The 25,955-nt window shown below is 38.6% G+C and overlaps 9 protein-coding genes across 10 annotated transcripts in view; 4 read left to right on the forward strand and 5 right to left on the reverse strand.

Annotated features, from left to right (window-relative positions):
- The window catches only part of LOC129793162 (ankyrin repeat domain-containing protein 11), a 33,910-nt gene extending 33,413 nt beyond the window's left edge, over positions 1–497 (reverse strand). Inside the window, exons 1-2 of one of the 2 annotated variants that reach the window (XM_055832910.1) lie at positions 387–497; positions 38–196 (exon numbers count right to left, since the gene is read on the reverse strand). In XM_055832910.1, coding sequence (XP_055688885.1) covers positions 38–182 — 145 coding nt within the window. In that variant the 5' untranslated portion in view covers positions 183–196; positions 387–497. Of the gene's footprint in view, positions 1–37; positions 197–276 lie in introns of both variants that reach the window. The other variant, XM_055832911.1, reaches the window with a different exon arrangement.
- LOC129793173 (uncharacterized) overlaps positions 1–25,955 on the forward strand; it is a 1,136,769-nt gene that overhangs the window by 522,550 nt on the left and 588,264 nt on the right. The window lies entirely within an intron of this gene.
- LOC129793189 (succinyl-CoA:3-ketoacid-coenzyme A transferase, mitochondrial) lies at positions 1,021–3,846 on the reverse strand. Its single transcript, XM_055832989.1, has 5 exons — positions 3,557–3,846; positions 3,238–3,436; positions 2,863–2,999; positions 2,143–2,392; positions 1,021–2,081 (listed from the first exon to the last, which is right to left on the reverse strand). Exons 1-5 carry the CDS (start codon positions 3,629–3,631, stop codon positions 1,186–1,188), a joined length of 1,557 nt encoding a protein of 518 aa, XP_055688964.1. The 5' UTR covers positions 3,632–3,846; the 3' UTR covers positions 1,021–1,185.
- On the forward strand, positions 3,827–4,517 carry LOC129793258 (anaphase-promoting complex subunit 13). The gene is made up of 3 exons (XM_055833090.1): positions 3,827–3,940; positions 4,155–4,301; positions 4,404–4,517. Exons 1-3 carry the CDS (start codon positions 3,929–3,931, stop codon positions 4,482–4,484), a joined length of 240 nt encoding a protein of 79 aa, XP_055689065.1. The 5' UTR covers positions 3,827–3,928; the 3' UTR covers positions 4,485–4,517.
- Positions 4,568–11,590, forward strand: LOC129793149 (putative 1-phosphatidylinositol 3-phosphate 5-kinase). The gene is made up of 3 exons (XM_055832850.1): positions 4,568–4,897; positions 6,159–10,608; positions 11,135–11,590. The coding sequence occupies exons 1-3, from the start codon at positions 4,568–4,570 to the stop codon at positions 11,482–11,484; spliced, it is 5,130 nt and encodes a 1,709-aa protein (XP_055688825.1). The 3' UTR covers positions 11,485–11,590.
- On the forward strand, positions 11,682–13,328 carry LOC129793245 (dynein light chain Tctex-type 5-like). Its single transcript, XM_055833076.1, has 2 exons — positions 11,682–12,773; positions 12,834–13,328. The coding sequence occupies exons 1-2, from the start codon at positions 12,727–12,729 to the stop codon at positions 13,312–13,314; spliced, it is 528 nt and encodes a 175-aa protein (XP_055689051.1). The 5' UTR covers positions 11,682–12,726; the 3' UTR covers positions 13,315–13,328.
- On the reverse strand, positions 13,258–15,609 carry LOC129793207 (proto-oncogene serine/threonine-protein kinase mos-like). The gene is made up of 3 exons (XM_055833025.1): positions 15,498–15,609; positions 15,269–15,426; positions 13,258–14,337 (listed from the first exon to the last, which is right to left on the reverse strand). Coding segments are annotated over exons 1-3 (1,152 nt in total). The 5' UTR covers positions 15,500–15,609; the 3' UTR covers positions 13,258–13,345.
- LOC129793225 (tafazzin) lies at positions 15,561–23,173 on the reverse strand. The gene is made up of 6 exons (XM_055833053.1): positions 22,899–23,173; positions 22,150–22,232; positions 20,506–20,551; positions 19,146–19,389; positions 18,698–18,950; positions 15,561–17,729 (listed from the first exon to the last, which is right to left on the reverse strand). Exons 1-6 carry the CDS (start codon positions 23,011–23,013, stop codon positions 17,688–17,690), a joined length of 783 nt encoding a protein of 260 aa, XP_055689028.1. The 5' UTR covers positions 23,014–23,173; the 3' UTR covers positions 15,561–17,687.
- On the reverse strand, positions 23,432–24,722 carry LOC129793214 (28S ribosomal protein S35, mitochondrial). Its single transcript, XM_055833033.1, has 2 exons — positions 24,532–24,722; positions 23,432–24,459 (listed from the first exon to the last, which is right to left on the reverse strand). The coding sequence occupies exons 1-2, from the start codon at positions 24,647–24,649 to the stop codon at positions 23,564–23,566; spliced, it is 1,014 nt and encodes a 337-aa protein (XP_055689008.1). The 5' UTR covers positions 24,650–24,722; the 3' UTR covers positions 23,432–23,563.

Raw genomic sequence — 25,955 nt, forward strand, 5'->3', positions numbered from 1 at the left:
GATCATTTGGGGTGTAAAAAGCAGACGGGGGTGTTACCTGGTTGATTGCTGGAGGATGTCATCTGCATGAGAAGTGCCATTTGCTGACGTTCCGACATTGGCGTATTCGTGGGCACAGGTCGCCCGCTTCCGGACGTATTGGAGCCCCCGGAGAAACCTCGTGGTCTCGATGTTGAAGGCATTGCCTATTTACATTCTACGCCGGGGGAAAATGTTGGGAAAATTGACGAAAACAATCCACTTCAGGGGCGTCTAACCTCAAAAACACATCAATACCCTCAAACGCACCCCCAGAAGATTCTGGACGACTGTTTGCACGCCACTTCGATGCTTCAAGTGCCAATTAAGGATTTTCCGTAGGATTTAATAACTTTTTGTGAATTTACCTGCTCCTTTTGCGCAATATTTTTGTGAGAAAACTCAATTTGTGTAGCACTTCGTCTATTCACCAGCACTTGTCTTAAGAACTTCAGAACTCAAAAAAAATGGCTGTTTACGACAATGGCTGACACAAACGGCGAATTTCCTTAGAAGCGCATGTTTCAAGGGCAACTCATGTTTCTTAGCGGAATGAAACACGAAATCTGCCCCTCGCGTTTTTTAAAACGTCTATCATTACCAACGAGAAGTGACCACAAATCCGGCAAAAAACCCACAATTTTGCACCAGCATCCCCTAAATGTCCTCCCAATACGGATATATCCCCAATACGGAGGTCACTCCATCATTACCAATGAGAATTGACCACAAATCCGGCAAAAAACCCACAATTTTGCACCAACATCCCAGGATTGTCCAGGACTTGATAATCCTGGGGAGATCCGCAATCAAACTCTAACAAAGCGAATTTTTCAATCTGTTTAGTACAAGCGGGATGGGGTCAGCATGACTACATGATTTCTGTAGAATTATTTAAATGTAAACTGTAATGTAAAAACCTCGTAATTTTACGTGTTTCACAGCTATTGTAATCGAGCAAAAATGAAAAAGAATAAGAAAAATCGAATTAAAAAATCTTAATTTGCAAAATTTGAGTGTTTTATTAACATTCATTGAGTCAAAAAACGGTACAAATGTAAATTTTTGGAGTGGGCAAGGGGAGAAATGCAAAAATATATACACTCTGCACTCCCGGTCACTGGATATCTTGGATCTCCACGTGAGAACAGAGATTTCTTTAAAACTTTACACTTCAACTTGTCCCATTTTCTGCAAATTGTCAGCAACTTGGAATTCAGCACCCGTGGATGCGATAATATCCTCAATGGTTATACCTTCGGCCAATTCAATCAGCGTCAGACCCCTTTCTGAGTCCACCGTGAACACACATTTTTCCGTAATGATCAAATCAACGCAGTTCTTGCCTGTTAGTGGAAGATTGCACTTGCAAAGAATTTTATGGGATCCATCCTTGGCTGTATGCTCCATCGTGATAATTGTCTTTGTTCCGGGAGCAGCAACAAGATCCATTGCACCACCCATGCCCTTTACCAACTTCCCGGGGATCATCCAATTAGCCAGATCACCGTACTGCGAAACTTCCATGGCACCCAAAACGGTGATATCAATGTGACCACCACGAATCATGGCAAAACTATCATCTGATCCGAAATACGAAGCTCCTGGGACAACTGTAACAGTCTCCTTGCCGGCATTAATGAGATCCGGATCGACTTCATCCTTCGTTGGGAATGGACCAAGTCCAAGAATTCCATTCTCAGACTGGAGCATCACATTGACACCCTTTGGGATGAAATTGGAGGAGAGTACGGGAATTCCAATGCCCAAATTCACATTCATGCCATCACGGAATTCCAGAGCTACTCTCCGGGCAATTCTCTCACGATTCTTCGCTGCTGGCGTCGACGCAAGGGATGACGCTTTCTCTGATCTGACTTTGAGTTTCTCAATCCTCTTCTCAAATGATGGCCCCTTGATGATGCGATGCACAAAAATGCCGGGAATATGGATATTTTCCGGTGTCAGTGATCCAACAGGCACAATTTCTTCCACTTCAGCAATCGTAATCTTGGCTGCCTTGCACATGGGAGCATTAAAATTCCTCGCTGACTTGTTGAAGACTATTCAAAGGAAAATTTGCATGTTAAATCAATGCGAAAGGTCACATGCAAAAGAACTCACTGAGATTCCCCATCTCATCAGCTTTGTAGCCTTTAATGAGTGCAAAGTCCCCCGTGATGGCCTCCTCCATAATGTAGGGCTTCCCATTGAATGTTTGGGAGTACCGCGGTTGACTAGCAATCTCCACTTTCTTATCCTTCGTATACTTTATCGGGGAGCCACCTTCGTGGATCAGCGTCCCATAGGCGGTGGGTGTGAAGAAAGCAGGAATTCCAGCGCCACCAGCACGGATTCTCTCTGCCAGGGTTCCCTAGAAAATTCATTGTACATACGTAGAAAGTCATGAAAGATTTACAAAAAAAAACTACTTTTTTAGCATAAAATCAATAAAATAAATTTTTTTTATTAGTAAAGTGCCTAAAGTGCGTAGAAACTGTAAAAACGTCTAAGAAAAAAAGATATGAGGGTATTGCATGTCGTTATGTTTTTAGAACTTTTTTTACTCTTTTAAGTTGTAAAAATAATTGGAAAAAAATCAGAATAACGACACTTTAATCTTAAAGTGAGTTACTTCTGTTGTCAACCTACTGGCTTCTGCAAAATCTTCTTTAGTTCAATCGCTTTTTAAATAACTTTTAAATAAAATAATTGTTTAAAAAAAAACTAATAAAAATAAATCCTCGCATATTGAATGTTCCACAAAAGAATCATGAACTCTCATGAAAGTAATAAGAATTATCTTCTATCCTGCATTAAGAAATGTGGTCTGGGCACACTTACCTGAGGTGTGAGCTCAACTTCCAAATCTCCTGCAAGGTATTGCTTCTCAAATTCCCCATTTTCTCCCACATACGATGCAATCATCCGCTTAATCTTGCGCTTCTGCAGCAACAATCCTAGCCCGAAGTTGTCCACTCCTGCAGGGTAAAAAAAATAAGACGAATTTCATTCGCGAAATGTTTTTTTCTTCAGCTCTTTTATCAACAGCACGAGGGGGGCTCACACTGATAAGAATGCCCACCCAACAGACACACACATTAATCTAATTTTAACCTTCACCATGAATCATGTCATTCTCTGAGATTGTTTTTACGTAATCACGGATGAGAAAAAATCTGCCAAGAATTCGCACAGAGATGACCCAGATTTTCTTACCGGCATTGTTGGATACGACGGTGTAGTTGGTGGCCTGATGCTTAATGAGGGCAGCAATGAGATTCTCCGGAATGCCACAGAGCCCAAAGCCACCCACGAGCAGCTTTGCCCCATCTTGGATGTCCGCCACAGCATCCGCAGCAGTCTCGTACACCTTTCCAGTCTTCCTCGGCTGTGTGGAGTAGTGCGCGATGAGGATCTGCAAAGTGAAAAACAAGTTTATATTTATATTCAGTCGCACGTCATCGCGTAACCTTGATTGGGGAGCTGCCACAGGGATTGATTAATAAGCTCGTTGCTTCCGGGCGCGGAAACTTACCCGCGACACTGGGAAGGAGTACCTCATGTAACGGTAATTCGTCGCGACATGCCGAGAAACTACACTGAGGACCATTTTTGCGTGCCAATGAAACAATTTCGTGAAGATTTGTGCAGCTGGTGCGTGGGAATTACGAGGGAAATTGAGGAAAACACGAGCTAGCCCGTAGCTGTGAAAGGAAAAACTGCTGCTGTGGTGTGTGCGACTTTTGACAGAGAACTTCGTACGACATCGTTGGAAGTTCGGAAATCCCTCGTGTAACAGCTGATTTATGGGGATTACGTTGTTTTTCTTCTTCTGCCATCATCACACAAAGTTTTCCTTGATCAGAGTGAAAAATATCGTAGTTTTAGCAGGTTTTCCCGGAGAAGAATGGACAGTCAGGTGAGTAGAAAGACTCAACGTATTCCCAGGAAGAATTTCCATTAAGAAAATTCACAAAAAACATGAATTTTGGGCATGTTTGCGTGGGTGATGTCTCAATTTTACCATAAAAATTTACTTTCGCAAACAAACCAAAAATTCTCACTTTATTGTGGGCGATAGGGGGGCTTTATCACACACGCTAAAGAAAATGTTAAATAACCCACCTTTCAAGGCACCTTCTGATGGTTACCTGCTAGAAGTGATTGACAACACCTGGCGTCAAGACGAGCTACCGCACGATCAAATTGTCGTTCCCGTTGAGAATCTTCCGGATCTGGAAGCAGACAATGGGGATTCACATCTAACGCTCAAGGAACAGGTAATACCTCATCCTCACGCTCTACTGAACCCCGCACATTCACTTTCCCTTTCAACCCACTAAACTCGATCTGTGTGTGCTCTTCATTGTATTTCTTTTTAGGAGCAAAAGTGGAATGATCTTGCGTTGAGTTCACTTGCACCAGAATTGGCGCTCACAGATCAGAATATTGGTGGCATCTGAGCCACACCCACCAGTGAATCACTTTTTGTTTTCTTTTACCTAAATTAAAGGACTTTTGATTGTGCGTGCGTGATAAAAAAAAAATGAATAGAAACCTGCATTCCCCGACTAAATTAACAGAATTCGCGAGAGATTGGGACGATGAGCCCGAAACGTTGCTCTCAAAATTCGTAACAAAGATCACAAATGCCTACAATGCCAGCTACAACTCCGTCAATGTCGTCCCATCAACTTCCACAGCTGAAAGTCCCAAATTTCAACATCCAACAATCGTCGAGGAGAGCCTACAGGGTGCTTCTGCTCATCCCAGTACCGCAGACAGTCCTGCAATTGAAGCTACGGAGGTGTCCCACGAGAGCACCCCATCAGATTCAACGTCCATTGCTGAAAAGTACACTGTGGAGCCTGTTGAGGTAAGCTAATTCTATATTTTTCCTTTTCTAATCTTCTTGAAAGCCTTTTAGTATTTTTATCGTTGACTATGTAAATAATTAGTAAGGATAATTATTAGTTTGGGTTTTTACCACAATGGCTCTGTTGTTGCTTTATTTAAAAAATAATAAAAAAAAACTAACCCGGCTGGGCAGGAAAGTCTCAAAAATCTTACTTTTTTATCCAGTTGAAAAACGGATTTTCTGCATCTTCCGGATATCTCTCAAAAATACTTCCGGAAAATCATTTGAAAAATACTTCCGGAAAATCATTTGAAAAATATCTTGTTTAAGCAATCTAACAAAAATTTTATTACTTTTCAATTCTTCTTTTTAATTGGTAAAAAATGATTATTTTCAAAATGATTTTTCGGAAGTTTTTCATTGCAGACACTCGGAAAATCTTATGGATTTTTTAAAATATCCTTCTTTAGCAATTTTTCCCACAATTCAATAAATATCTAAGGCTCTATAAACCTTTGATTCTTACAAGAAATATAATAAAGTATTCTGGAATGTCTGGAGATTATAGAAATAAACGAACTCTGGAATCTGTGAAAAAGTAATCCAAAAATTAGTTTCCAAGCTTCATTTTTTTACCTTTATAAAGATGAAAAGAATGTCCCAGATCGTTACTAAAAATTCTCCCGGAAAATCCCTGAAAAAAACGTTCTTTTGTCAATTTTTACGACAATTTAAAGTTCTGAAATTTGATGAATTCGAAAACAAAATTTTGGAGCCTTCAAGGAATAATCATAAAACATTTTTTTTTGTTCGAAAATATGTTAAGATCATCAATTTCAGCTTGACCTTGCTTATTTTCTGAACCATTTTCTTCTATTATGTTGTTCATTTCTTCAACCCACAACACTTTTGTATTGAAAATTCATTGAAAAATGTTTACTTTGATAATCTTGACAACAATACTACTTTATTTACAAGCTCCTTGAGCTTTGCAAACATGCTTCAGTCGCAGATAAAGATTTCTCTCGTCTACCCCGAATGTTCCATAATTTATTTATTTTTCTCAATTCTTGGGCAAAATAAATTCAAAATTGTTCAAATTATAAAAATCTCCCAGCTCTTTTGGATAAATTCAATGGATCCTCTATAACTCCTTGCACCTCTAACGCCATCTAGTGATTAAATCACGAATTCAACTAATTCTAATTACTAATAAAATGTTAAGATCAATGGCGATTTAGGGGGATTTTTAATACAAAAAGAAAATGATAAAATGTAGGTTCGCACCCCAACGAGCATAATGCAGCGCATCAGCAGTTTGGTTGCCTTTGGGAATCGCGACCTTCAGAGCTATCGCGATACGGAATTGCAGAGATTCTGGATGCCAGACTCCAAGTCCAAGGAATGCTATGAATGCACACAGAAGTTCTCAACATTCCGCAGGAAGCATCACTGCCGCCTCTGTGGGCAGATCTTCTGCTCAAAATGCTGCAATCAGGTGGTTCCGGGGAAGATTATAAAGTGCTCCGAACCACTAAAGGTGTGCACGTACTGCTCCAAGATTGTTCTGCGCTACCTGAATTCCCCGGAAATTCAGCTTGATCTGAAGAGTGATCTGCAGGCTCTGCAGGATGATCTATCTAATAAATTAGCCACTGAAGGGCCAAATGTCAGTAGCCCCGATCTTTCAGTTAGTTCCCCACTACGGAGGAAGATCTCTGTGGGGTATCAAGAGGAGAAACTCGTCAGCTACCCAAATACAACACTCACAAGTGGCGATAGGAAGACAGTTCTGCAGCAACTCACATCCCTACAAGTGCTGAGTGAGGACTTCACGAAGAATCTCGCTGTACACAATCGTGGTGAGGATCTCGTGAGGTACTTGCTGACAAATCAAAAATCCTCCGACAGGATGCAAGCTGTTGCAATTTTGAATGCAATGATTGAAGCGGGATTCCTCGTGGCTATACCTCCGGGGGCGGGATGTGAGGAAGCTGAATTTGAGGGGGAGGCACTGTACAAAACAGTCGAGAAGAATGACATTCCCACATATCAGGCATGCTCCTTCCATGGGGATCAGCAGAATGTCGATGCAAGTGTTGCAGCACGTCCGGCTTTTGTTGATGGGAATATTTTTGGAGATTTCCAGGATAATTCCATCGGGTCCATCAGGGATTTTGACTTGCAAAATAATCTCCTCTCCACGGTGGGATCAAAACCTCTCCTTGAGGCATTTTGTGCCCATGAGGAGCGTCTTCTGCATCAGTTGCTGCGTAATGAGAATCTCGATCCGGAATGGTCAAAAATTCTCATTCCTCTGTGCGCCCGGGTGGCCAATACGGTGAAGCCAGGGCAGTATGGGGCGGATTTGATGGACATCAGGAGCTTTGTGAACTTTAAAAAAGTCCCCGGGGGCAAGAGAACGGAGTCTCAGATCATCGGTGGGGTGGCATTTAGCAAGAATGTCGCTCATAAGGATATGATAACGAAGGTAGAACGTCCCCGGATTCTCCTGTTGCAATGCCCAATTGTCTATCAGCGTGTTGAGGGGAAGTTTGTCAGCTTGGAGACACTGATGCTGCAGGAAGAGGAATATTTGCGCAATGTAACAGCACGGATACGTAGCTTGGAGCCAAATGTGGTGCTTGTGCATAAGAATGTGGCTGGAATTGCGCAGGATATGCTGAGGAAGCGTGGAATAACGTTGGTGCTGGATGTGAAGTTGTCTGTGCTGGAGAGATTGTCGAAATATCTCGAATGTGACGTTGTGTCATCAATTGATTCGAATATTGGACGTCCTACCCTTGGGATTTGTGATACATTCTCCATCCGGACGTACACCGATGAACAGGGTGTGGCTAAAACCATCACATTCTTTGAGACACCCTCTTCCCCACGAGGTTTCTGCATCCTCCTCCGTGGTGGGAATAATGCCGAACTGACGAGGGTAAAGCGTGTTGCTTCCTTTCTCCTCTACATGCGCTACAATTGGCGATTGGAGTTGTCTTTCCTCTTGGATGAATTTGCTCGCCCTCCATCGCCAAAGCCGAGTATTTTCGACTCAAAGGAACAATCTCCGATTAAGGGATGCGATGAGGAGGAAGCAACGACAAAGAATAAATCCCTAAAGAGTCGCATTGAGGACAAGGCAATTCACAAGGAAGATGTTCCCGATTGTTCGGATCCCCTCAGGACAACACATCCCGTTGATACTGAACCCGAAGCACCAGTTGTGGTTGAATTACACGTTCAGACACTCTATGACAATAAATTCCGCACATCTCTCAGTTCAACTGTTCTTTCCGTTTCTCCCTTCATAAACTTCCCACTTCCCTACCTGGAGACGGAAATTGGGCGGAAATGTCACCTTAGATCGCGCTTCCCCAATGAACTGTACTACTCCAAGCAATTCTCTAGCCCAATTGAGCGACAACAGAGCGAAGAAGCGCCCCCACGAAGTGAAATTCAGAAGGATGTGGGTTTTGTGAAGCCCCACCATGAGTTTGTGAATCACAAAATAACCTCTTCAGTGGACAGTAAGGATCTCCAGGGGCTCTTGGCGAGCTTCCGTGCCACTGGGGGGCGTCTCCTGAAGACACGACAGATGACTAAACGCCCCAAAGTGGATGAGAAAGTGGAGGAGAGTCAAAAATGCATTGATGCCTTCATCTACAGAGATGCCCTGGCAATTGAGAATCACCAACGTCTTCCGGTTCTCTTCTGTAGCTACAACTACAGCCCCAAATCATCTTGCCATCAACCAACATTCTGTGCACAACCATCATTCCTCGATATGCAATTCTACGGGCAGAATGACATAATGCTGGGACACTTCCTCGAACGCTACTGCTTCCGCAGCTCCTACATCTGCCCATCGTGCAATAGCCCCATGTTGGATCACGTACGTCGCTATGTGCACTCAATGGGATGCATTCAGGTGCAGCTAGCTGAGGATCAGCAGCGTCGTAGTCCCGATGGGAATAGCATCCTCATCACATCGTGGTGCAGTGTGTGCAAGGAATCCACACCCAGTGTCCCAATGTCCAATGATACGCACTGTTTGTCCTTTGCAAAATACCTCGAACTTCGCTTCCATGGTCATGCGTACAAGAGGCGTGAAGTGAGTGTCCACCAGGAGGCGGGATCAGCTGCGGAAGAGGTGGGAAAATGCAATCATTCCCTCCATCGCAAACATATTCACTACTTCAGTCACAAAGGCATCGTGGCCAGTTTTATGTACACCCCAATTGAAGTTTGGGAAATCTTCCTACCACCCCTTGTAATCCAACTACATCCCCCACGACCCTATGACACAGGTAAAGTGCTGGAAGACATAAAGATCTTCGCACAGAAAGGTTATGAGGTCTATGCAAAGATCTATGATCGTTTAGCGCAAATTTCAACGGAAGTTGAGAGCCCCAAACTCATTGGTCTCAAGAGTCTCGTCAATCGTGATCAGATGATTTTCAAGCAACGCGTGGAGATTGTTCAGACCCTCCTCACGGAGCGTGAAGTAAACTCCCGGAATATCAATGATGCCATGCTGATGGTTAAGAGAGCTCTGGCGGAGAGTATTGAAGTTTGGGGACCACGTCTGCATGAAGCTGAGCAAAAGACAAAGAATCCCATTGATTCCGGGGAGGAGGGCAGTGAAACTGATGATGCGGAAGATAGGGGGAAGTATGTCAATCAGGTGGTGGATATGATTCAATGCGAGAAGAATAACAAGGAGTTCTTTGATAAGAAAACCGTCAAGAGTCTCCTGAGTCAACTTCTCCCATCTTCCGGGCAGATTAATACACTTCCATCCCCATTGCCACCACATGAGCATCACACCCTACCAATGGGAGCTTTTCCGGTTCTTGTGCATGATCAAGATCTCAGCTCTGTGATTAGTTTTAGTCTCATGTCGAATGACTACAAGAAATCCCTGGAAATGCAACCAGGAGCGTCGCAGGAGAGTAGCAATAGTCCGAGTGTGAAGAGGAAAACCGAAGCAACTGGTGAGAAGGATGAGGCAGCAGAGAAGGAAGGTGATAAAAAGGGAAAATCTTCTCACATTGAGTTGCATTTTCAAGATGCCTCAACGCAGTTTACGTGCAAAATTTACTTTGCCCGAGAATTTGATTTGATGCGCAATAAAGTCCTCATTCCACCACCAGGGAAGACAACTTCCATTCCTTCTACGACAGCAGAGAAGGAAGTAAAAGAAGAGGCGGGAGAAGAGGGCACCAGCAAAGGAATGGTTGATCGCAAGGCAAGCAGCAATAGTTTGGGGCAGAAGATTCCGGAATATCTCACGGCGGAAACAGAACGTGTCCGGCAGGCTTTTGCCCGTTCACTGTGCAGATCGGTACAGTGGGAGGCAAAAGGTGGGAAGAGTGGGAGTAAATTCTCAAAGACAACGGATGATCGCTTTGTGCTGAAGGAGATGACAAAGCAAGATGTGGCGATTTTTGAGAATTTTGCCCCAAATTACTTTGACTACATCCACGATTGCCTGCAGCACGATAAGCCCACGCTTCTGGCCAAGATTCTTGGGGTCTTCAAGGTCATCATCAAGAAGAAGGATTCCGATCGTGAGAAATCCGTCCTTGTGATGGAGAATCTCTTCTTCAATCGGGAGATCTCCAATAAATTCGACCTGAAGGGATCAGATAGGAATCGTCTGGTGGTGCCAACAAATCAGGAAGGGGAAATTGTCCTCCTTGATCAGAATCTTATCCAAAGTGAGTTTCTTTCTATTTTTTTTTTTCAGAGGAATTTGAAGTTTGAACACTTTTCGAAATAAACTTTCCTTCCCGGAATGAATTGATATGTTCCCGGAAAGTGCCATAAGTGGCTGGAAGTTGTGTAGTCATCCTGACCATTGTATCAGGAAGTTTCTAAGGGATCTTAGGAACTTTTTTTTTTTCAACACTCAGCTGATCCTTGATTTCATTTAGAGGTCAAAATCTGAGTCCGTAAAGACGCTTCACGTAATTCCAAAGGGAACTTCCTAAATGGACAGATTTGGACCTGAAGATGAAATCAAGGATCAGCCGGGTACTGAAAGGGATGTTCCTAAGATTCCTTAGAAACTTCCTGATGCAATGGGCAGGGTAACTGCACAACTTTCAGCCACATTTGGCACTTTCCGGGAACATATCAAACCGTTCCGGGAAGAATAGTGTATTACAAACTTCAAGTTGCTTTTTTTTTAATGAAAAGATTGGAATTCTTCAATTTTTTTATCCCCATTTAATCCTTTTCTAGTGTCCTGGTCAAATCCTCTGTACATCCTCACGCACAGTCGTACAATCCTGAGGGAGGCCATCCACAGAGATGCATCATTCTTGGAGAAGAACGACGTGATGGATTATTCCCTTCTCGTGGGACTCGACGGGCAGGAGAAGCTTCTCGTGCTGGGTATCATTGACTACATTCGCACCTTTACACTCGATAAGCGCCTCGAATCCCTGGTGAAGCAAACGGGGCTCTTGGGGGGACAAGGGAAGCTCCCCACGGTCATCTCCCCGAAACCCTACAAACAACGCTTTAGTGAAGCCATGGAACGATACTTTCTCGTAGTACCAGATCGATGGGAGGGGCTGGCAAAGAAGTGAAGCAGATGCCTCCAGTTGAGAGCCCCCACAGAGGGGGGCGCTTTGTATTTTAACACGCTTGCACTTACCAATAAATTTACATGCAATTCTTTTGATGATTTAAAAACTGTTTGATTGATGATTGGCAGGATAATTGCCTGTCGATGGAATTGGCGGGGATTGAATTGGATTGGCTTAAGGGTTTTCCTCGTTTTATTTTTCAGTGATATATTTCCATTGAAAAATTCAAGATAATGAATTTTTGAGTTAAAAAAATAATTCAGATAAATCATTTTAAAGAATTTTTTTTATTAAAACGATTTTATACTTTTTTTTATGATTATTGTGGTTTCCAATCATTTTTAATAAAAAAAAAATGAGTTAAAATTTTTTTTAAATCATTTTTCTTTATTAAAGCTTGTGCTATTTCTTTATTTTTAATAAAAAAGAGTCAACTACATATAAAAAAAATACTTTCAGTAAAAAAAAACTTTAAGTTCGTAATTTTTTATTCGAAAAAAGAATTAAATGATTTTTTTAAAAATCCTTTTAAGCAATTGATTTCGAAAAATCTTTTAATTCAAGAGGAAATCGTACCTATAAGAATTAAGTTAATTTGAAAAATTCTTTTAATTTTTTTTAATTCAAGACAATCAGTTTTTGACTTAAAAAATATTTTTCAAAATCATTCAATGAATAAGACGATCTCTTGTAATTTTCATTTAAAAAACACTTACTTAGAAAATATATTTGAAGTCTATCCATTTTTTTTAGTAAAATTTCGTTTAAATTAAACTTTAGTTTTATTTTTAATAAAGAGAGTCAAGTGAAAAAAAATATATCAGTTAAAAAAATTTTAACTGCTCTTTTTGTAAAAATGAATTAAAAGTTCTTTTAAGAAATGATTTTAAAAATTCTTTTAAAAAATTAATTCTAATAATATTACTTTGAAAAAATCTTTCAATTCAAGAATGAATAGAATTAAAATTTTTTTAAGTGAGTTAAAATTCTTTTACCTAAACTCTTTTAAAAATTCTTTTAATTTTTATTAAAAAGAATTGAAGTTTAAGTTAAAATTCTTTGAAATAAAAGAAATTCAAAAACTGTTAAAATAATTCATTTAAGGAAACTTTGAGACTCTTCATGAAATTTTGATTCCTTCCTGCATGCTCATGCAATCTCTTTCAACATGAAACTCGCATGAAAAGCTCATGAAGCCCCCAAAGGCAAATCCCTGCAGGAAGCTAAATTAATCCATTGAAAATGATGCGACGAGTAAGTCTACGACCCCCATCTCGGAGCCCCTCGAGGTAAAGAAAAACTCTCTTCTAAGGGCAATCTTTAAGATAAAATTTCTCTTGTAAATTCAGGAGGCAATCCATGGTCAAGGGGATTGTCCAGCACAATACCAGTCTCTACACAAGCTCCCTTGTCTTCGGGATTGTGGCACAGAAGCCCCGCCGGAAGGATATTGACTTTGGGGATTTATTCGATGGGAAATTGCGTTTCTATCGCAACCCAATGACCATTACGGATCAAATTGGGAGCATAATGAATAAGATCTGCGAGGGACGCGTCGAGGAGGAGTCTGAGTATCGACGGTACAACGCGAAGAAGTGCAAAATTCTGTGTCAACTCCTCGCGCAGGATATCAAAAGGGCCGTCAAGGGGATGGGAATGCGTCGCTACAGAATCGTCACAATGGTCAGCATCTTCCCCAAATACCAACAGGGTATCACGTGTGCTATGCTGTTCTTCCAGGATCCCTCCGTTGATCTCTTTTCCAATCACAAATACGAAACACCAACATTCTTTATTCTCTCCACTGTTTATCTCATTTACAAGGACTAACAGGAAAATAATTTGAAAAAAAAAAAATAAATCACTGAGTAGCAATCCTGGCGAGATCTCTCAATTCTTCCAATAGCTGATTTGCTTCCGGACGTATTGAGGGCTGTTCGTGCCAGCAAATCCTAAACAGGGAACAATATTTCGTTGCAATTTCTTCATCTTCTGTCCACTTTTGATTCTTAAAAATTTTTTTCCATACAATTTTCTTGGCAGTTTGTGGGAATTCTTCGTGATTCTCAATTTTAGCTTCCTTCAGGAGAGCACTGAGGGATCTTGGGAACTTCCCTTTGGGTTCTTTCGGGGAATTTTCCGCATTTCCCCCCAGAAGTGTATCACTTTTAATTCTTCGCGGTGATATTGAACATCTCGATGAACGTCCGAATGTTTCTCCATTAAGGAGAATTTCTGGAATCTTTAAGAATTCCCCTTGACACACATCTGGACGCAATCCGTCATGGACCACGCGATAGGCAATAATTTCATTCGAATGAATGTCTTCATAGGGAATTTTTCTACTCATTATTTGCCACATTATTACCCCAAATGCAAAAATATCCACTTTCGGGGTTAATGGGGCACCATTTAGGGCTTCCGGAGCCATATAGCGGATTGTTCCACGACACATCTCCCTCTTGGGATTCTCCTCTACCCTCGAGGAGCATCCAAAATCACACAATTTTGCCACATATCGCCTATTATTCTCCATGAGAGTTATCATGATATTCTGTGGCTTGAGATCACCATGTGTTACCCCCTGCCTGTGGCAATAAATTAATCCTGAAGCAACCTGGGAGAGAATCTCAATCCCATGCACGGTACTCAGGTGAATGACATTCAAAATTACATGAAGATTCTCACCGGAAATCCTCTCCATGATCACCAAGCCATGAGTCGTGTCAGTTACAACTTTAAAAATTCGAATAATATTGGGATGTTTTGCACACAGGATATTCTTCTCCTTCTCCAGCGATCTACAACAGTACTCATGCTTCATTTGGACAACTTTAACAGCCACACATTTTCCTGATTTATTGGAGAAAAACAAACAAACAAACACAGCCCGTAATTAGCTCATTTGTGGTGTTTTGTATTAAAATATGTGGCGGATGCCCTAAATGGGATTTTTTCTGCATGAGATCCCCCCTAAAGACTCTGGGGCGAAGTTCTATTCTAATTTTAGCCAATGTTTTATAAGCTAATTCTATGTTAATTCAAACACTGACTGGAGTTTGAGCAGAACAAGAAAACCCCCAAAGATCCCAAAAATCCCGGAAAATCGAAGATGAAAAGTTTTGTGAAATTTTGTGTTATAATTGGACTCACGGGATTTGCTGGACTTTGCATGGGATTGAGAAATTTCAAGATTGTCCAGGAGAATGTAAAAGTTGAGATAAAAGCTCCGGATATAATTGAGGATGCATCAATCTTCATCCGGAAGCTGAATAGAACATTTGATGGGCTCAATTCAACAGCTACCTTCAAAGTGGATCTCAATGATAGCATCTACGTGAGTTTTATGCAAAATTCCCGAGATTACTTAGACGAAGAACATTTCCTGGATTAATCTGTGGATTTGTATAGATTTCAGCAAAAAGCTATGAGAAGAAAGGTAATCGCTACCATCCCAGTATAATGGATACAAAATTGGATTTTTGTGCCTTCCTAAAGAATCCAGCAGGGCAGAGTTTGGTCTTGGCACTCTTCTACCCCACTGTTCTTGAGCATGGGAACTTCCCCCGGAAATGCCCAATCCCCGCTGGGTACTACTACATCTACAACTTTAACGTGAATGAAGAAGCCTTCCCGCCGTACTTCCCAATTGATTCTCATTGGCGTTTTGTTATGTCCGTGTTCCACCACGAACGTCCACTCTTTGTCACCACAATTGGCTTTAGGGTTGAGAGTAAGAATCTCTGGGAATAAATGAGCTAAAAATAAAAAAGAATAAACTCACCTTTGTACGTAGCCTTCAGCACAATCCCAAATCCACCACGACCGAGTACATCAATCCTCCTAGGAGCTGCTGTGCAGTTGCTTGAGAGGAAATTTATCCTTTCCGGCGTATCCACGCACTGGGAGGACCTTCCCACATGCGGAGGCTTCAATTCATTCCTGTACAAATTAAATGGAAAATACAAATTAAATTTTCTTGTCAAACGAGCAAAATCTCCCCAAAAACTCACATTTTTCTCAACCAAAAATTCCCCCTCACAAAAATCCGTTAAAACGAGAAAAAAAACGAATAATGAATTCATTACAGCTCAGATTTTATTTACATTTTCTTTTTATTTGTCTTTTAAACACTATCATTTGGTATCTGACTGATTCTATTTAAATGTACTAAATTGTTTGGATATTTTGACGAATTATTTGTTATCTCTTATCGGTGGATAGAAATGCAAGACAAATTCATGGGATTTTTTTTCATCATAAATGTGGGGATTTTATGGCAATTTTATCTGTGGGATTCATTGTGAAGATGCTAATAATTTCTCGTGGACAAATACTTCTTATTAAAAGTCTGTGTACAGATAATGGAGGAAAATGGTTGCGCATTTGAATAGCTTTTAATTATTGTTTTTTTTTTTTTTAATAATAAAAATATGAATTTCTGAACTTTTTCATAACATACTTTTGTAATTTTTTCCAGCTCAAAAATTACTAAAATATTGCTTCAATGTAATATATCATTTTTAACAAAAAAATTATTTAAAAAAAAAATAAAAGAAAAATTAATTATGAGTTGTACTTTTCAATGAAGACAACTGATGGGACTTGAACCCATGACATTCCATAGTGTGAGCTCAAGAGGTGTAATTAAAACCACTCGGCTATTGAACTCATCAGTAAATTAAAAAAAAGTCAATAGTTTAATGAATTATAACCGTTTCTAATTGATTTTTTCTTTTTTTTTTAAATTTGTAACTTTTAAAATTTATTTACAATTCTGCTGAACATAAAATCTTAATGAAAAGCCCTTAAAAAGCACAAAAATATTCTCAAAGGCTCGTCTAAATTCCTCAAAAGGTTTTCTAATCAGTTTTTTAATTTTATTATTCATTTATTTGATTTTTTTAAGAGACGAAAATATCAACAAAAAGAACTTAAGAATTTCTTAGAGTATCCAAAATTAATAGATTTAAATTCTCTTCAGTATGTATTGCAGAATATTTCTATCCGTTTCAATTGATTTTAATTCTTCAGAATGTCTCAAAAAAAACGATTCAAAATAAACGAAAAATACAAATTTTTCATCCAATCAGCGACGTTTTGACAAATTATTTTTCATCTTCTAGCTGTAGCGAAATAGATAAATAATTTACATTTTTAAAGCTTTTAAAGCTTTTTCCTTATTTAATGCTCATATAAGAAATTCATAAAAAGAATATTTTGTAAAATAAGGAATAATTAAGGAAACTTGAGGACTTCAATAACCAATTTTACATAAATTACTTTAAAATAAGAAATAAATAATTGTTTTACATTTCAATTAAACAGCCAAAATTTGTTCAAATTTTTGTATTTGCAATATTATTAAATACAGCTCTTTGAAAAAAATTGAGCAATGTTTTTTTTTATGTAGAGTTTCCACTATTCACCAATTTGAATAATAAACTTTTTTTTGCGCTAACATTTCCCCCATTGATCTGTAAGCTCATTTTAAGTGAGAAAAAAATGCAAATTGGATTTTTTTCTGTTAATCTTCGGTTTGTCTATAAGCCCTATAGTTTGGACATGGCATGTGTAGGGTGTAATAGTTGGTACAAAAAAAAGAACCTAAAATTGAGTAAGTTTGACATCAAATTATTATCACAAAATGTACAAAAAAATCATTAAAATGTTCATTTGGATAAAAAAAATGATTCACAGCGATCTACTGGAAATTTATTAATTATATTTCCAAACATTCGATTTTTACTTTAAACACGTATTACTTTTTTTTCTTTATTAAATCGCGAATTGCTAAATATTTATTCAAAAAAATTCCTTTTTTCTCTAGCTAGAGAGGCAAGAAATATATCGATAATCTAAATATAGGGTACATTGCATAATCGAATATGTCCAATAATATTAATTAAAAGTTTATTTATTTTTTGTTCACAAATGGACTGGATTTGTTTTTTCTTCTTTTCAATCGGGAGCACGTCTATCTTAATTTTTTCTTCATCGCGTTCTCTTTTACACATTGATCGGAGAAATATTTACATGGCACGACATATTATTTATGCTCTTCTCTTATCTCTAACCAAAACGTTGTAACGTAAATTACACGTACATAATCGCTACACACAATCACCACACAACTCCGATATTTTATGTACCTATAGTTGGTTGTATATAATATTTTAATCTATTCAGCCTCGTGACACTCGTCAGCACTTATTGTGCAACTGTTCCGTCTTTATTCTTAATTTCTGCACACCACCAACCGGTAAAAAAAAGAAAGAAAATTCAAATAAATCATCAACTTCCTCCTTGTGCTGGGTGAGGGGAAGAAAAAGTCAATTTAGGTCAGTTTATATTACTCCAAGGGGTGTTTATCTGTCGAATATTTCGATTTATTTTAGCGAATCATTCAAATCTTACCGAATAATCCGAACCTCGACGAATAATCTGAATTTTCTCGACGAATAATCTGAATTTTCTCGACGAATAATCTAAATTTTAAAGAATAGTTAGAATTTTGAGAATAATCCGAATCTTGACGAATAATTAGAATTTTGAGAATAATCTGAATTTTGACATGCAATCCAAAGTTCAACGAATACTCCGAATTTTACCGAATAATCCGAATCTAATTGACGAATAATCCTAATTTTAACGAATAATCTAAATTTTAAATGATCTGTATCTAAAAGAATAATCTGATTTTTGACGAATGATCTAAAACTCAACGAATACTCTGAAATTTATCGAATAATCCGAATCAGTTGACGAATAATCAATATCTCTTTGAATAATCCGAATCTTAACGAATAATCCGAATCTCGACGAATAATCTGAATTTTGAATCGCAATGACGTTCGGCACGGAAAAAAATTAAAAAGAAGAAGAATAATCCGAAACATGACAAAGTCTGAATTTTCTTGACGATTAGTTCGAATTTTGAATAACTATCTGCATTTTACCGAATAATCCAAATTTCCTTGACAAATAAACCGAATCTTATCAAATACATAGTCTGATTCGTCTCGAAGAATTTTCCGAAACTTGACGAAATCAGAATCTAACGAAAAATCTAAACATTGAAGAATAATCCGAAATTTGACGAATAATCTGAAATTTATTGACGAATAATCCGAATTTTAACGACTAATCTGAATTTAATTGACGAATAATCCGAAAATTTTCACTCAGATAAACACCTCTTGTTATTACTCACATCTAGCTCCTCTTCGATGCGATCTGTAATGACTTTGCGTGCCTCCGGTTCGGGAGTATTGCGTTCTTTGAGGCTCTTTACGAGATCACTCAAATCAATTGGATCCCCAAAGTTAATGGTCACCTTCTTGCCCACCCTGAGTATGTAGGGTGGCTCATTAGGAAGAACAGTTTCCATTCCTTTATGCCAAATGGGAATAATCATAGGAAGAACTGGACTCTCGTAGATTAATCGGCCGATGCCCCATTTTAATCTGCACCACAGTAAAAAGAATTTTATTCATTAACTTCTTACCAATTCTTCTTGTTTTTTTTATGTCTTACATTATTTTTAATCATTTAAAAAGGCATTAAAAATGTTCTCTCATTAAAAATCTTAAGCATTTTAATTAGGCTTTATTGATCCAATTTCTTTGTTCTAAAATACTTTAAATAATGTTTAAACTCACCGTATATACTCTTGAGCCATGTTAACTTTACCCTCGGGAAAGACATGGACCCAATCACCTTGGGCCAGCTTCTCTATACAAACATCCATTGCGGGCTGGTAGACGCCGGCGCCACGCACGCATGGCACGCATTTCCCGGTCATAAAGAATAGGGAATGGTATTTGTTTGTAAAGCAAATATCATGCGCTGCCAGAGACCACCGAATCACATTGTGATTGCAGACTTGATTCAATGGGAGGACACCTAAAAGAGAGATTTTACCCAACAAAAGCCAATTTTTAGTTAATTCTTCTCTCTTTTTTTACCTTTGTCGGAGGATTTGTGAGTGATTACTTTTTTGCATTTAGTCAAATGAGAAAATTCAGTTGAAAATTGTTGTCATTTGAAAATTTGATTTTTTTCCAGATATATTCATAAATTGATGCTCTTTTCAATGTATCCAGCGACGCTTCGAATTTAACTTTATTAAATGTTAGACAACATTTTTCACTTGAAAAGAGATAGATAAATCCCTTTTTCTGAGAGAATAAAATGTGAAAAACGTGCAAAATGTGTTAACACGTACAATATATAAATAAATTTCCTTACAATTGAGACGAAAAAGTATTTTATTTTAAAAGAAATTTAAATTGTTAAAACTCTGAGCCTTAATTTCATTAAATAAACACTGTACTTTTATATCTTTCTTTGCCCCTCTTCCACAAATTAAAAATAAAACTTTTGCTTCTACAGAATCAAAAAGAAAATTCTACAAAATATTTAAATTAATAAGAAAATTATCCATCAACCAACAAAATTTATTACAAAAAGAAGAGAAGAAAATTTTGGAAAAGATGCAATTAAAATGTGTGCCTAAAAAATCACAGCTAAGTTTGTAGTTAAGAAAAGTTAATTCCTAAGATTGGAAACAATGAAAAGAAAGAGAAAAAAATTAATTAACAAAGAGCTGAAATTTTATACAAATTTCTGCTTTCTTTGTAACTCTTTTTTTCTTCTTTTTCTTTTTTATAGTTCTTTCTGTAATCTAATCGAAAACTTGCCCGTTGCTGTACTCAGACCATTTTGCAATTCGTATGAAAAGGAAAAAGAAAGAAAAAATGTACATTTAATTAAAATATTTTCCATTTGGGAAATTCCAACAAAAAAATCGAGTTTAATGGAAATTGTCTTTTTTTTTTCAATGAAAAAAATAAACAGAAAGAATGTATAAACACTGAAAGGAAAATACTTTGCACGACATCAAAAACAAATGGAGGGCGCATTCGTTTATCAAATCACAGATTTTTCAGTTTTTTCTTTTTAATTAATTTTTTGAGAAACATGCAAGTTAAGGGTTGGATTTTGTTGTGAATTCCTTACCCCATAGTCCTGGGTCATCGAAGCATGACTCATGATTGGAGCACGTCTGTAAAATAGGAATGGGAAAATATTTTACAAATTAAAAAAAATATATTTTCCCATTTCATTTTGTGAATTTTTCACATTCTTTAAAAATTAAAATTCAACCTCTCTTTTATTTTATTTTTTCAAAAGAATGATTATTCATTTAAAGCCTCTCTTGACAGGCTGTAGAAGATTCTACCAAAGCAATAAAAAAACTTTAAAAAAAAAGACTTTTAACAGGTGAATTTCCGATAAATAAAAAAAAATCGCCCCAATTGAACCAAATTTTTATATTAATTGCATAGAGCATATGCATCAATGCTTTATATTCATCGATAATTTTTAACTATTTCATTTCAAGCATACAAGAATGAATGAAACATATGCACCAATGTTTCAACAAACGATATAACCTTTTATTTTTTAATTTAAATATCATTCTTTCCATTATTAAATTAAGTTTAAAAAAATCATAAATTGAAACATAGATGCATGCATATGTTTTATAGACATTTTATGGAGAAACTGTTCAAAATGAAGCCTGCTTAACTTTTCTTGAGTATGGTTGTGGCGTTCTAAAAGAATTTCTTTGCCTAATATTTTTTCCGAGCATGAAAATGAATAAACTCCTTTTATTTATTGAAAACATATTGTAATTCAAAAGAAAATGATCTTCAAGAATAAATTGCCAATAAGACACTTTCTTAAAAATGATCAAAAGTTTCCAAATTATTTTGATAAAACAAAAAAACAAAAAAAGATTCCTTTTAGTGATTTTTTCCGTTTTCATCAAAATAAAAAAATATTTTTGAATTCATAAAATATTTAAGAGATAATAATTAATATTTTTATTGCGTCAGAATACTGTTTTTCTCCCTTTTTATTTTATTGTTAAGAATGATCTTCAAATAAATGTTTTTCTCTGTATCTCGAAAAAAATCGAACTTTGTATTGAACGTTTAATTAATCTCTCTATATTAACAAATCTCTATTATTAAGAACAACAAGAAGCAAAAAAAATTTTTTTTAACACCTTAAGATCTCTTTCAGTCCCTTCAAAAGGATCTTTTATTAATTCTTTAATTAAATTCCCTTAAATTGTTTTTATTGTTCTCTGTGTTCTTATCGTTATCAACCTCCACAATTACGCAGAAATCAATTTATTTTCTTTGTTATTTTGCGAAAATATTATTTTTCATTGCTCCCATTAAACATGTGTAGCGTAAAAGCCGCAGCACGTGCTCAAAATGATTTCTGTTTCAGCCGGAAGTAAGAGGAAGACCTTCGGAAGCGATCGCGCACTGACCATGAGCATCAGCATGGATTGTTTATACGGGTTCTCTCGCGTGGGATTCTAACTGAAATCTTTCTCAGCGAACTTTTCTATCGCTTCAGGTGATTGTTGTCTTGCTTAGTGATCGGTTGTTGCGTGACGTTGCAAGATCTTTCGATCATCAAATGCGTCAGCAACAAAGGCAACAACATTTTGCTACCAAAACTCTCATGAAATTCGCGCGTCTTGCGCTAATGCGACAACATGTGAGTCAACGTAAATCCCCACCCCCGTCTTTGTCTGCTGGAGATGGGGTCTAATATATAAACAAAGAGAGCGAGACTTACAATGAGTGGCACCCCACGGGGACGTTTGCGGAGTGCGTCGGATAGAATGTGTCGATTATGGACACGGGTCTTGTTGAGCCACACTGCAAAAAAAACGTACAAAATAAGCAAAACAATAAGCATGCAAATTCACTTCCTGCTTCTTTCTTGTGCTGCCTGCACTTCCTCCACAAAATTCGTGGCAGGTGCTCGATGAAGGCTCTTCAGTCGAGTCTTTTGATGGGAGATCCCCGGAGATTGGGTGAGCTTCTTTGGCGCGTACGGAAAGTAGGTCAAAGTGAATCTAATATAGTGGTCAATGTCGCAAGATGGCAATTTCTCAATGAATTTTCAGAGCTGCAAAATGCCATGTAATTATGTAATTGCCACACATTTGCTAATCCAGCGTGCGCGACCCGGATTCCCCGTGAGTGTGGTGGAAAAATTGATTTTCCCACAAATCAAATTAAACGGCGCCACCACGAGGGTTGGCGAGGTCGCCCACAAGAATCCTCCACTGCACCCATTTACTTAAATATTTCTTGAAGCAAAAATTTTTGCATGAAAACAAGGAAATTAAATGTCCCAAAAAAGGGAAAGAAACTTTTCCAGTTTCCCTGGACCACAACTGGAAGATTATTCGAGCTTTGGGGCTATTTCTCAGTGTATTCAGGAATATTATTTTCCACCTCTCAAATTCCCACGAGGAAGGAGGAAGAGAAGGCAGGCAAGCAGGTTAATTTGCAGGATGAACAAAGAGCAAAGATTACCCATAATTATCTTGCTAAAAAGTCCAACGCAGGCAATGGTCACGGTGCTTGCCAGGTGCCAGAAAGCTGAGGGCTTCCGTAGCCGGGGAAATATCCAGCTTATGTTGTAATTCATCCTTTGTCCAGGCTCACTCACACACACACACACCTGAGGAACACTCCTAAACTAACTAAACGCCTTCCGGTGGACAGAAAGCAGAAAAATCACCTTTTTTCGCGAGAACACCTCTGCGACGTCGCTCCGTTTAGTAAGATGACAATCACACCACTAACTCTCTTCGGTTCACGGAAATGCTCCGAGGAGCAGGTCGGCCTTTTCTGTCATCAAGCACCTCCGTCAGTAAAAATTTAACATTTTGTATGCAAAAACAGCAAAAATTATTATTGTTATAAAATTTAAAAAAAATTAAATAAATAAATTATTATTCTTTGTCTAAGGGATTATTAGAATTATAACATCCTTTCAGTTCTCTCAAAATAAAAATATTCTGTCAGGAAATTAATATTATTCTCTCAGCAAAGAAAACCAAAAATTAAAATTTCAAATTTATATTCCGAGAAACTCACCAGATTCTCCAGAAAATCCCCAAGAAATTCCAATATCTCAGGAAATCAAAGAAAAAAATTATGTTGGAGTAAATAATTCTACGGGAGGCGCTTTAATTTCACTTTAATGATTTTTCCGGCTCTTTTGCGTCCGTGTGGTTTAGCTGGAGAAGCTCCAAAGCAGCATCCTTGTATTTTGTAAGTGTTTCATCGCTCTCACCCTCATTGATTAGATCCTCAACGGCCGTCTTGAAGGATGAGGAAATGCTGCATTCTGCTGCATCCTTCTGGCCCCATTTAACGAAGTTCTCAGCCATCTGCTTGGATTTATTATTCTCCCAGATGTAGACCTCCATGTCAGCTTCTTCCTTTAAATCCTCCCACGGCTCCTTCACGCAGGACTCGTGGAAAAGTGCCGTAATGAGGTACATTGCATAATCGTAGTTTTGCTTCCGGAGTGGGCAGCGATCTGTGACAATTGTCAGGACACCCGTTTCTGCATCATACCGATCTCCCACGAGCCTCAGGAATTTATCCTTTGCATGTCGATCAAGGGGGAGGCGAGATAGATTCAGCTGAATACTAACTATCCTCGCCAGGGGATTCCGGATAGTTGGTAGGGCGTGGCAGTAGTCAGATGTGATGACTTTGACTGGGAAATGCTCCTCAATGTCCTTCTCTGTTTGCAATTGCTCAGGCCATGGGGTGCAGAACTTCCGGAGAGCTTCTGCCTGCCGTTTAATCACCGGCGGGGTGAGATGCAAGAAATTTGGAATTTTCATCAGTTCAGTATTGACAAATTTACTTGGGGGTGCTTTTCCCTTTGGCACCCATCCCTGTCGCAGAGGTAAAGGCACAGCAGCTGGATGAAAAGTCCTGGGACCCGGCCATACGGCTCCCCAATCCTGACCAACGGGCATTTGTTCAGTTCTTGGTGGTGGCACGGGGAATCTCTTTACTTCCTGCCTCTGAACCCTTTGTTCCTTAACATTTCTCAAGTTTATCACGCGGAAATCTGCGGAAAATTCAGGAAGTGGACAAAAATTTTTAATTTGAGGATATCAACATAACCAACAAATTAACTTACCATCGATTTCTGATTCTTTCTGCTCTGCCTGCGTTGAGGAGAAGACAACATGGTACCGTGGGGATGCCAGGAGGGATGTTTTACCATTTTCACGCAATATCCTTGCTAGGAAAGACATTTTTCCTAGAGAAAACTCAGAGGAAAAATATAAGAAAATGCGAAGACTGAGATTTAAAGAGCCACCAGAGGGCGTGAAAGTTCTCAAAAGTTTTGCCGCCAAAATTTGAAAATCTCATGCTCATGATTTTCCCTCCTTTTACGCAGTTTTCTCCAAGAGGGAAAATTCTTTGAAAAAAAAAAATTAAATGAAGATGTAAAGAAGTCTTGTTCTATTTGTTTTTCATTGAGAAAAACCAACAATTTATGTGACGCGAAGGAGGACAATCCCTGTCAGAGATGATATGCGGGAGCAAGATTGCATGCGACAGGTTCACTGGATCAAATAATTATGCCCACAAATATAAAAGGCGGTTGATCTCATGGAGAAGAGCCATAAGTTTGTGGGAAAGTGGAAGAAAATGTTGAGAAAAATCCTTGCTGTGATTTTCCTTGTGAAATTTTCTCTCATCTCGGGACGTTTTGTGAAGATTCAGCCACTCCCTGAACGATTGAGTCCACCAAAAGAGGATGATACGGTCAAGTTCAAGATGGGCAGCATGATGAAGGAAATCTACAACACGACAAAGCTTGTGAATGAGACACTGGGAGGAGTTCAGGATCAGGGAAGACTCTTCAGTGAGGCTGTGTTTGATGATCTCCTCAAGATGATCATGCTCAAGAATGCCATGACAGCATTTCATCCACTCCTCTTCCACGGACAATCAACAGAAGGGAAAATGGATTTGAATACCGGAGAGAATCTTCGGTACTTTGGAGGTGGTGGTGGAGGCTTTTCTGATGGCTTCGGCGGTGGTGGCGGCGGCTATGGAATGGGATCTCCCTTCACATTCAGTGGTGGGGATTTCGGTGGAGGTGCTGCATCGAATCCAATGATGTCCTCGCTATTCCTCATGGGTACTCTGGCATTCGTGACCTTCCTCATAAATTCTATTCTCGGCCTGGTGGGGAAACTACGGCTTCCTCTCCTTGGAACACGCACTGCTGTAGATGGTGTGGATGACAGTCGTGTGTATCGTGTCTTTGACAATGATCCTCGAAATGCTAGAACTCTCCTTGACATGGAACAGAAGATTAAAGAAGCAATTTCCATGCAAGAGGAGAAAAATATGAAATCCAGGAAGTAAAAGTTATTCCTGAACATAAAACATTTGGTTATGGAATTTTTATTATATTATTTATTAAATAAAATTGAAATGAAAATCAAGAAATAAAAATTTATTGAAACCAAACGCAACTGCATACGGATGTATTAGAGGGTAGGGGAAAAATAGCAGTTTGTTTCTGCAAGTCCCACCGGGTTTTTG

The sequence above is a fragment of the Lutzomyia longipalpis genome, chromosome 3, assembly GCF_024334085.1.
Source record: "Lutzomyia longipalpis isolate SR_M1_2022 chromosome 3, ASM2433408v1".
NCBI classification, from domain to species: domain Eukaryota; kingdom Metazoa; phylum Arthropoda; class Insecta; order Diptera; family Psychodidae; genus Lutzomyia; species Lutzomyia longipalpis.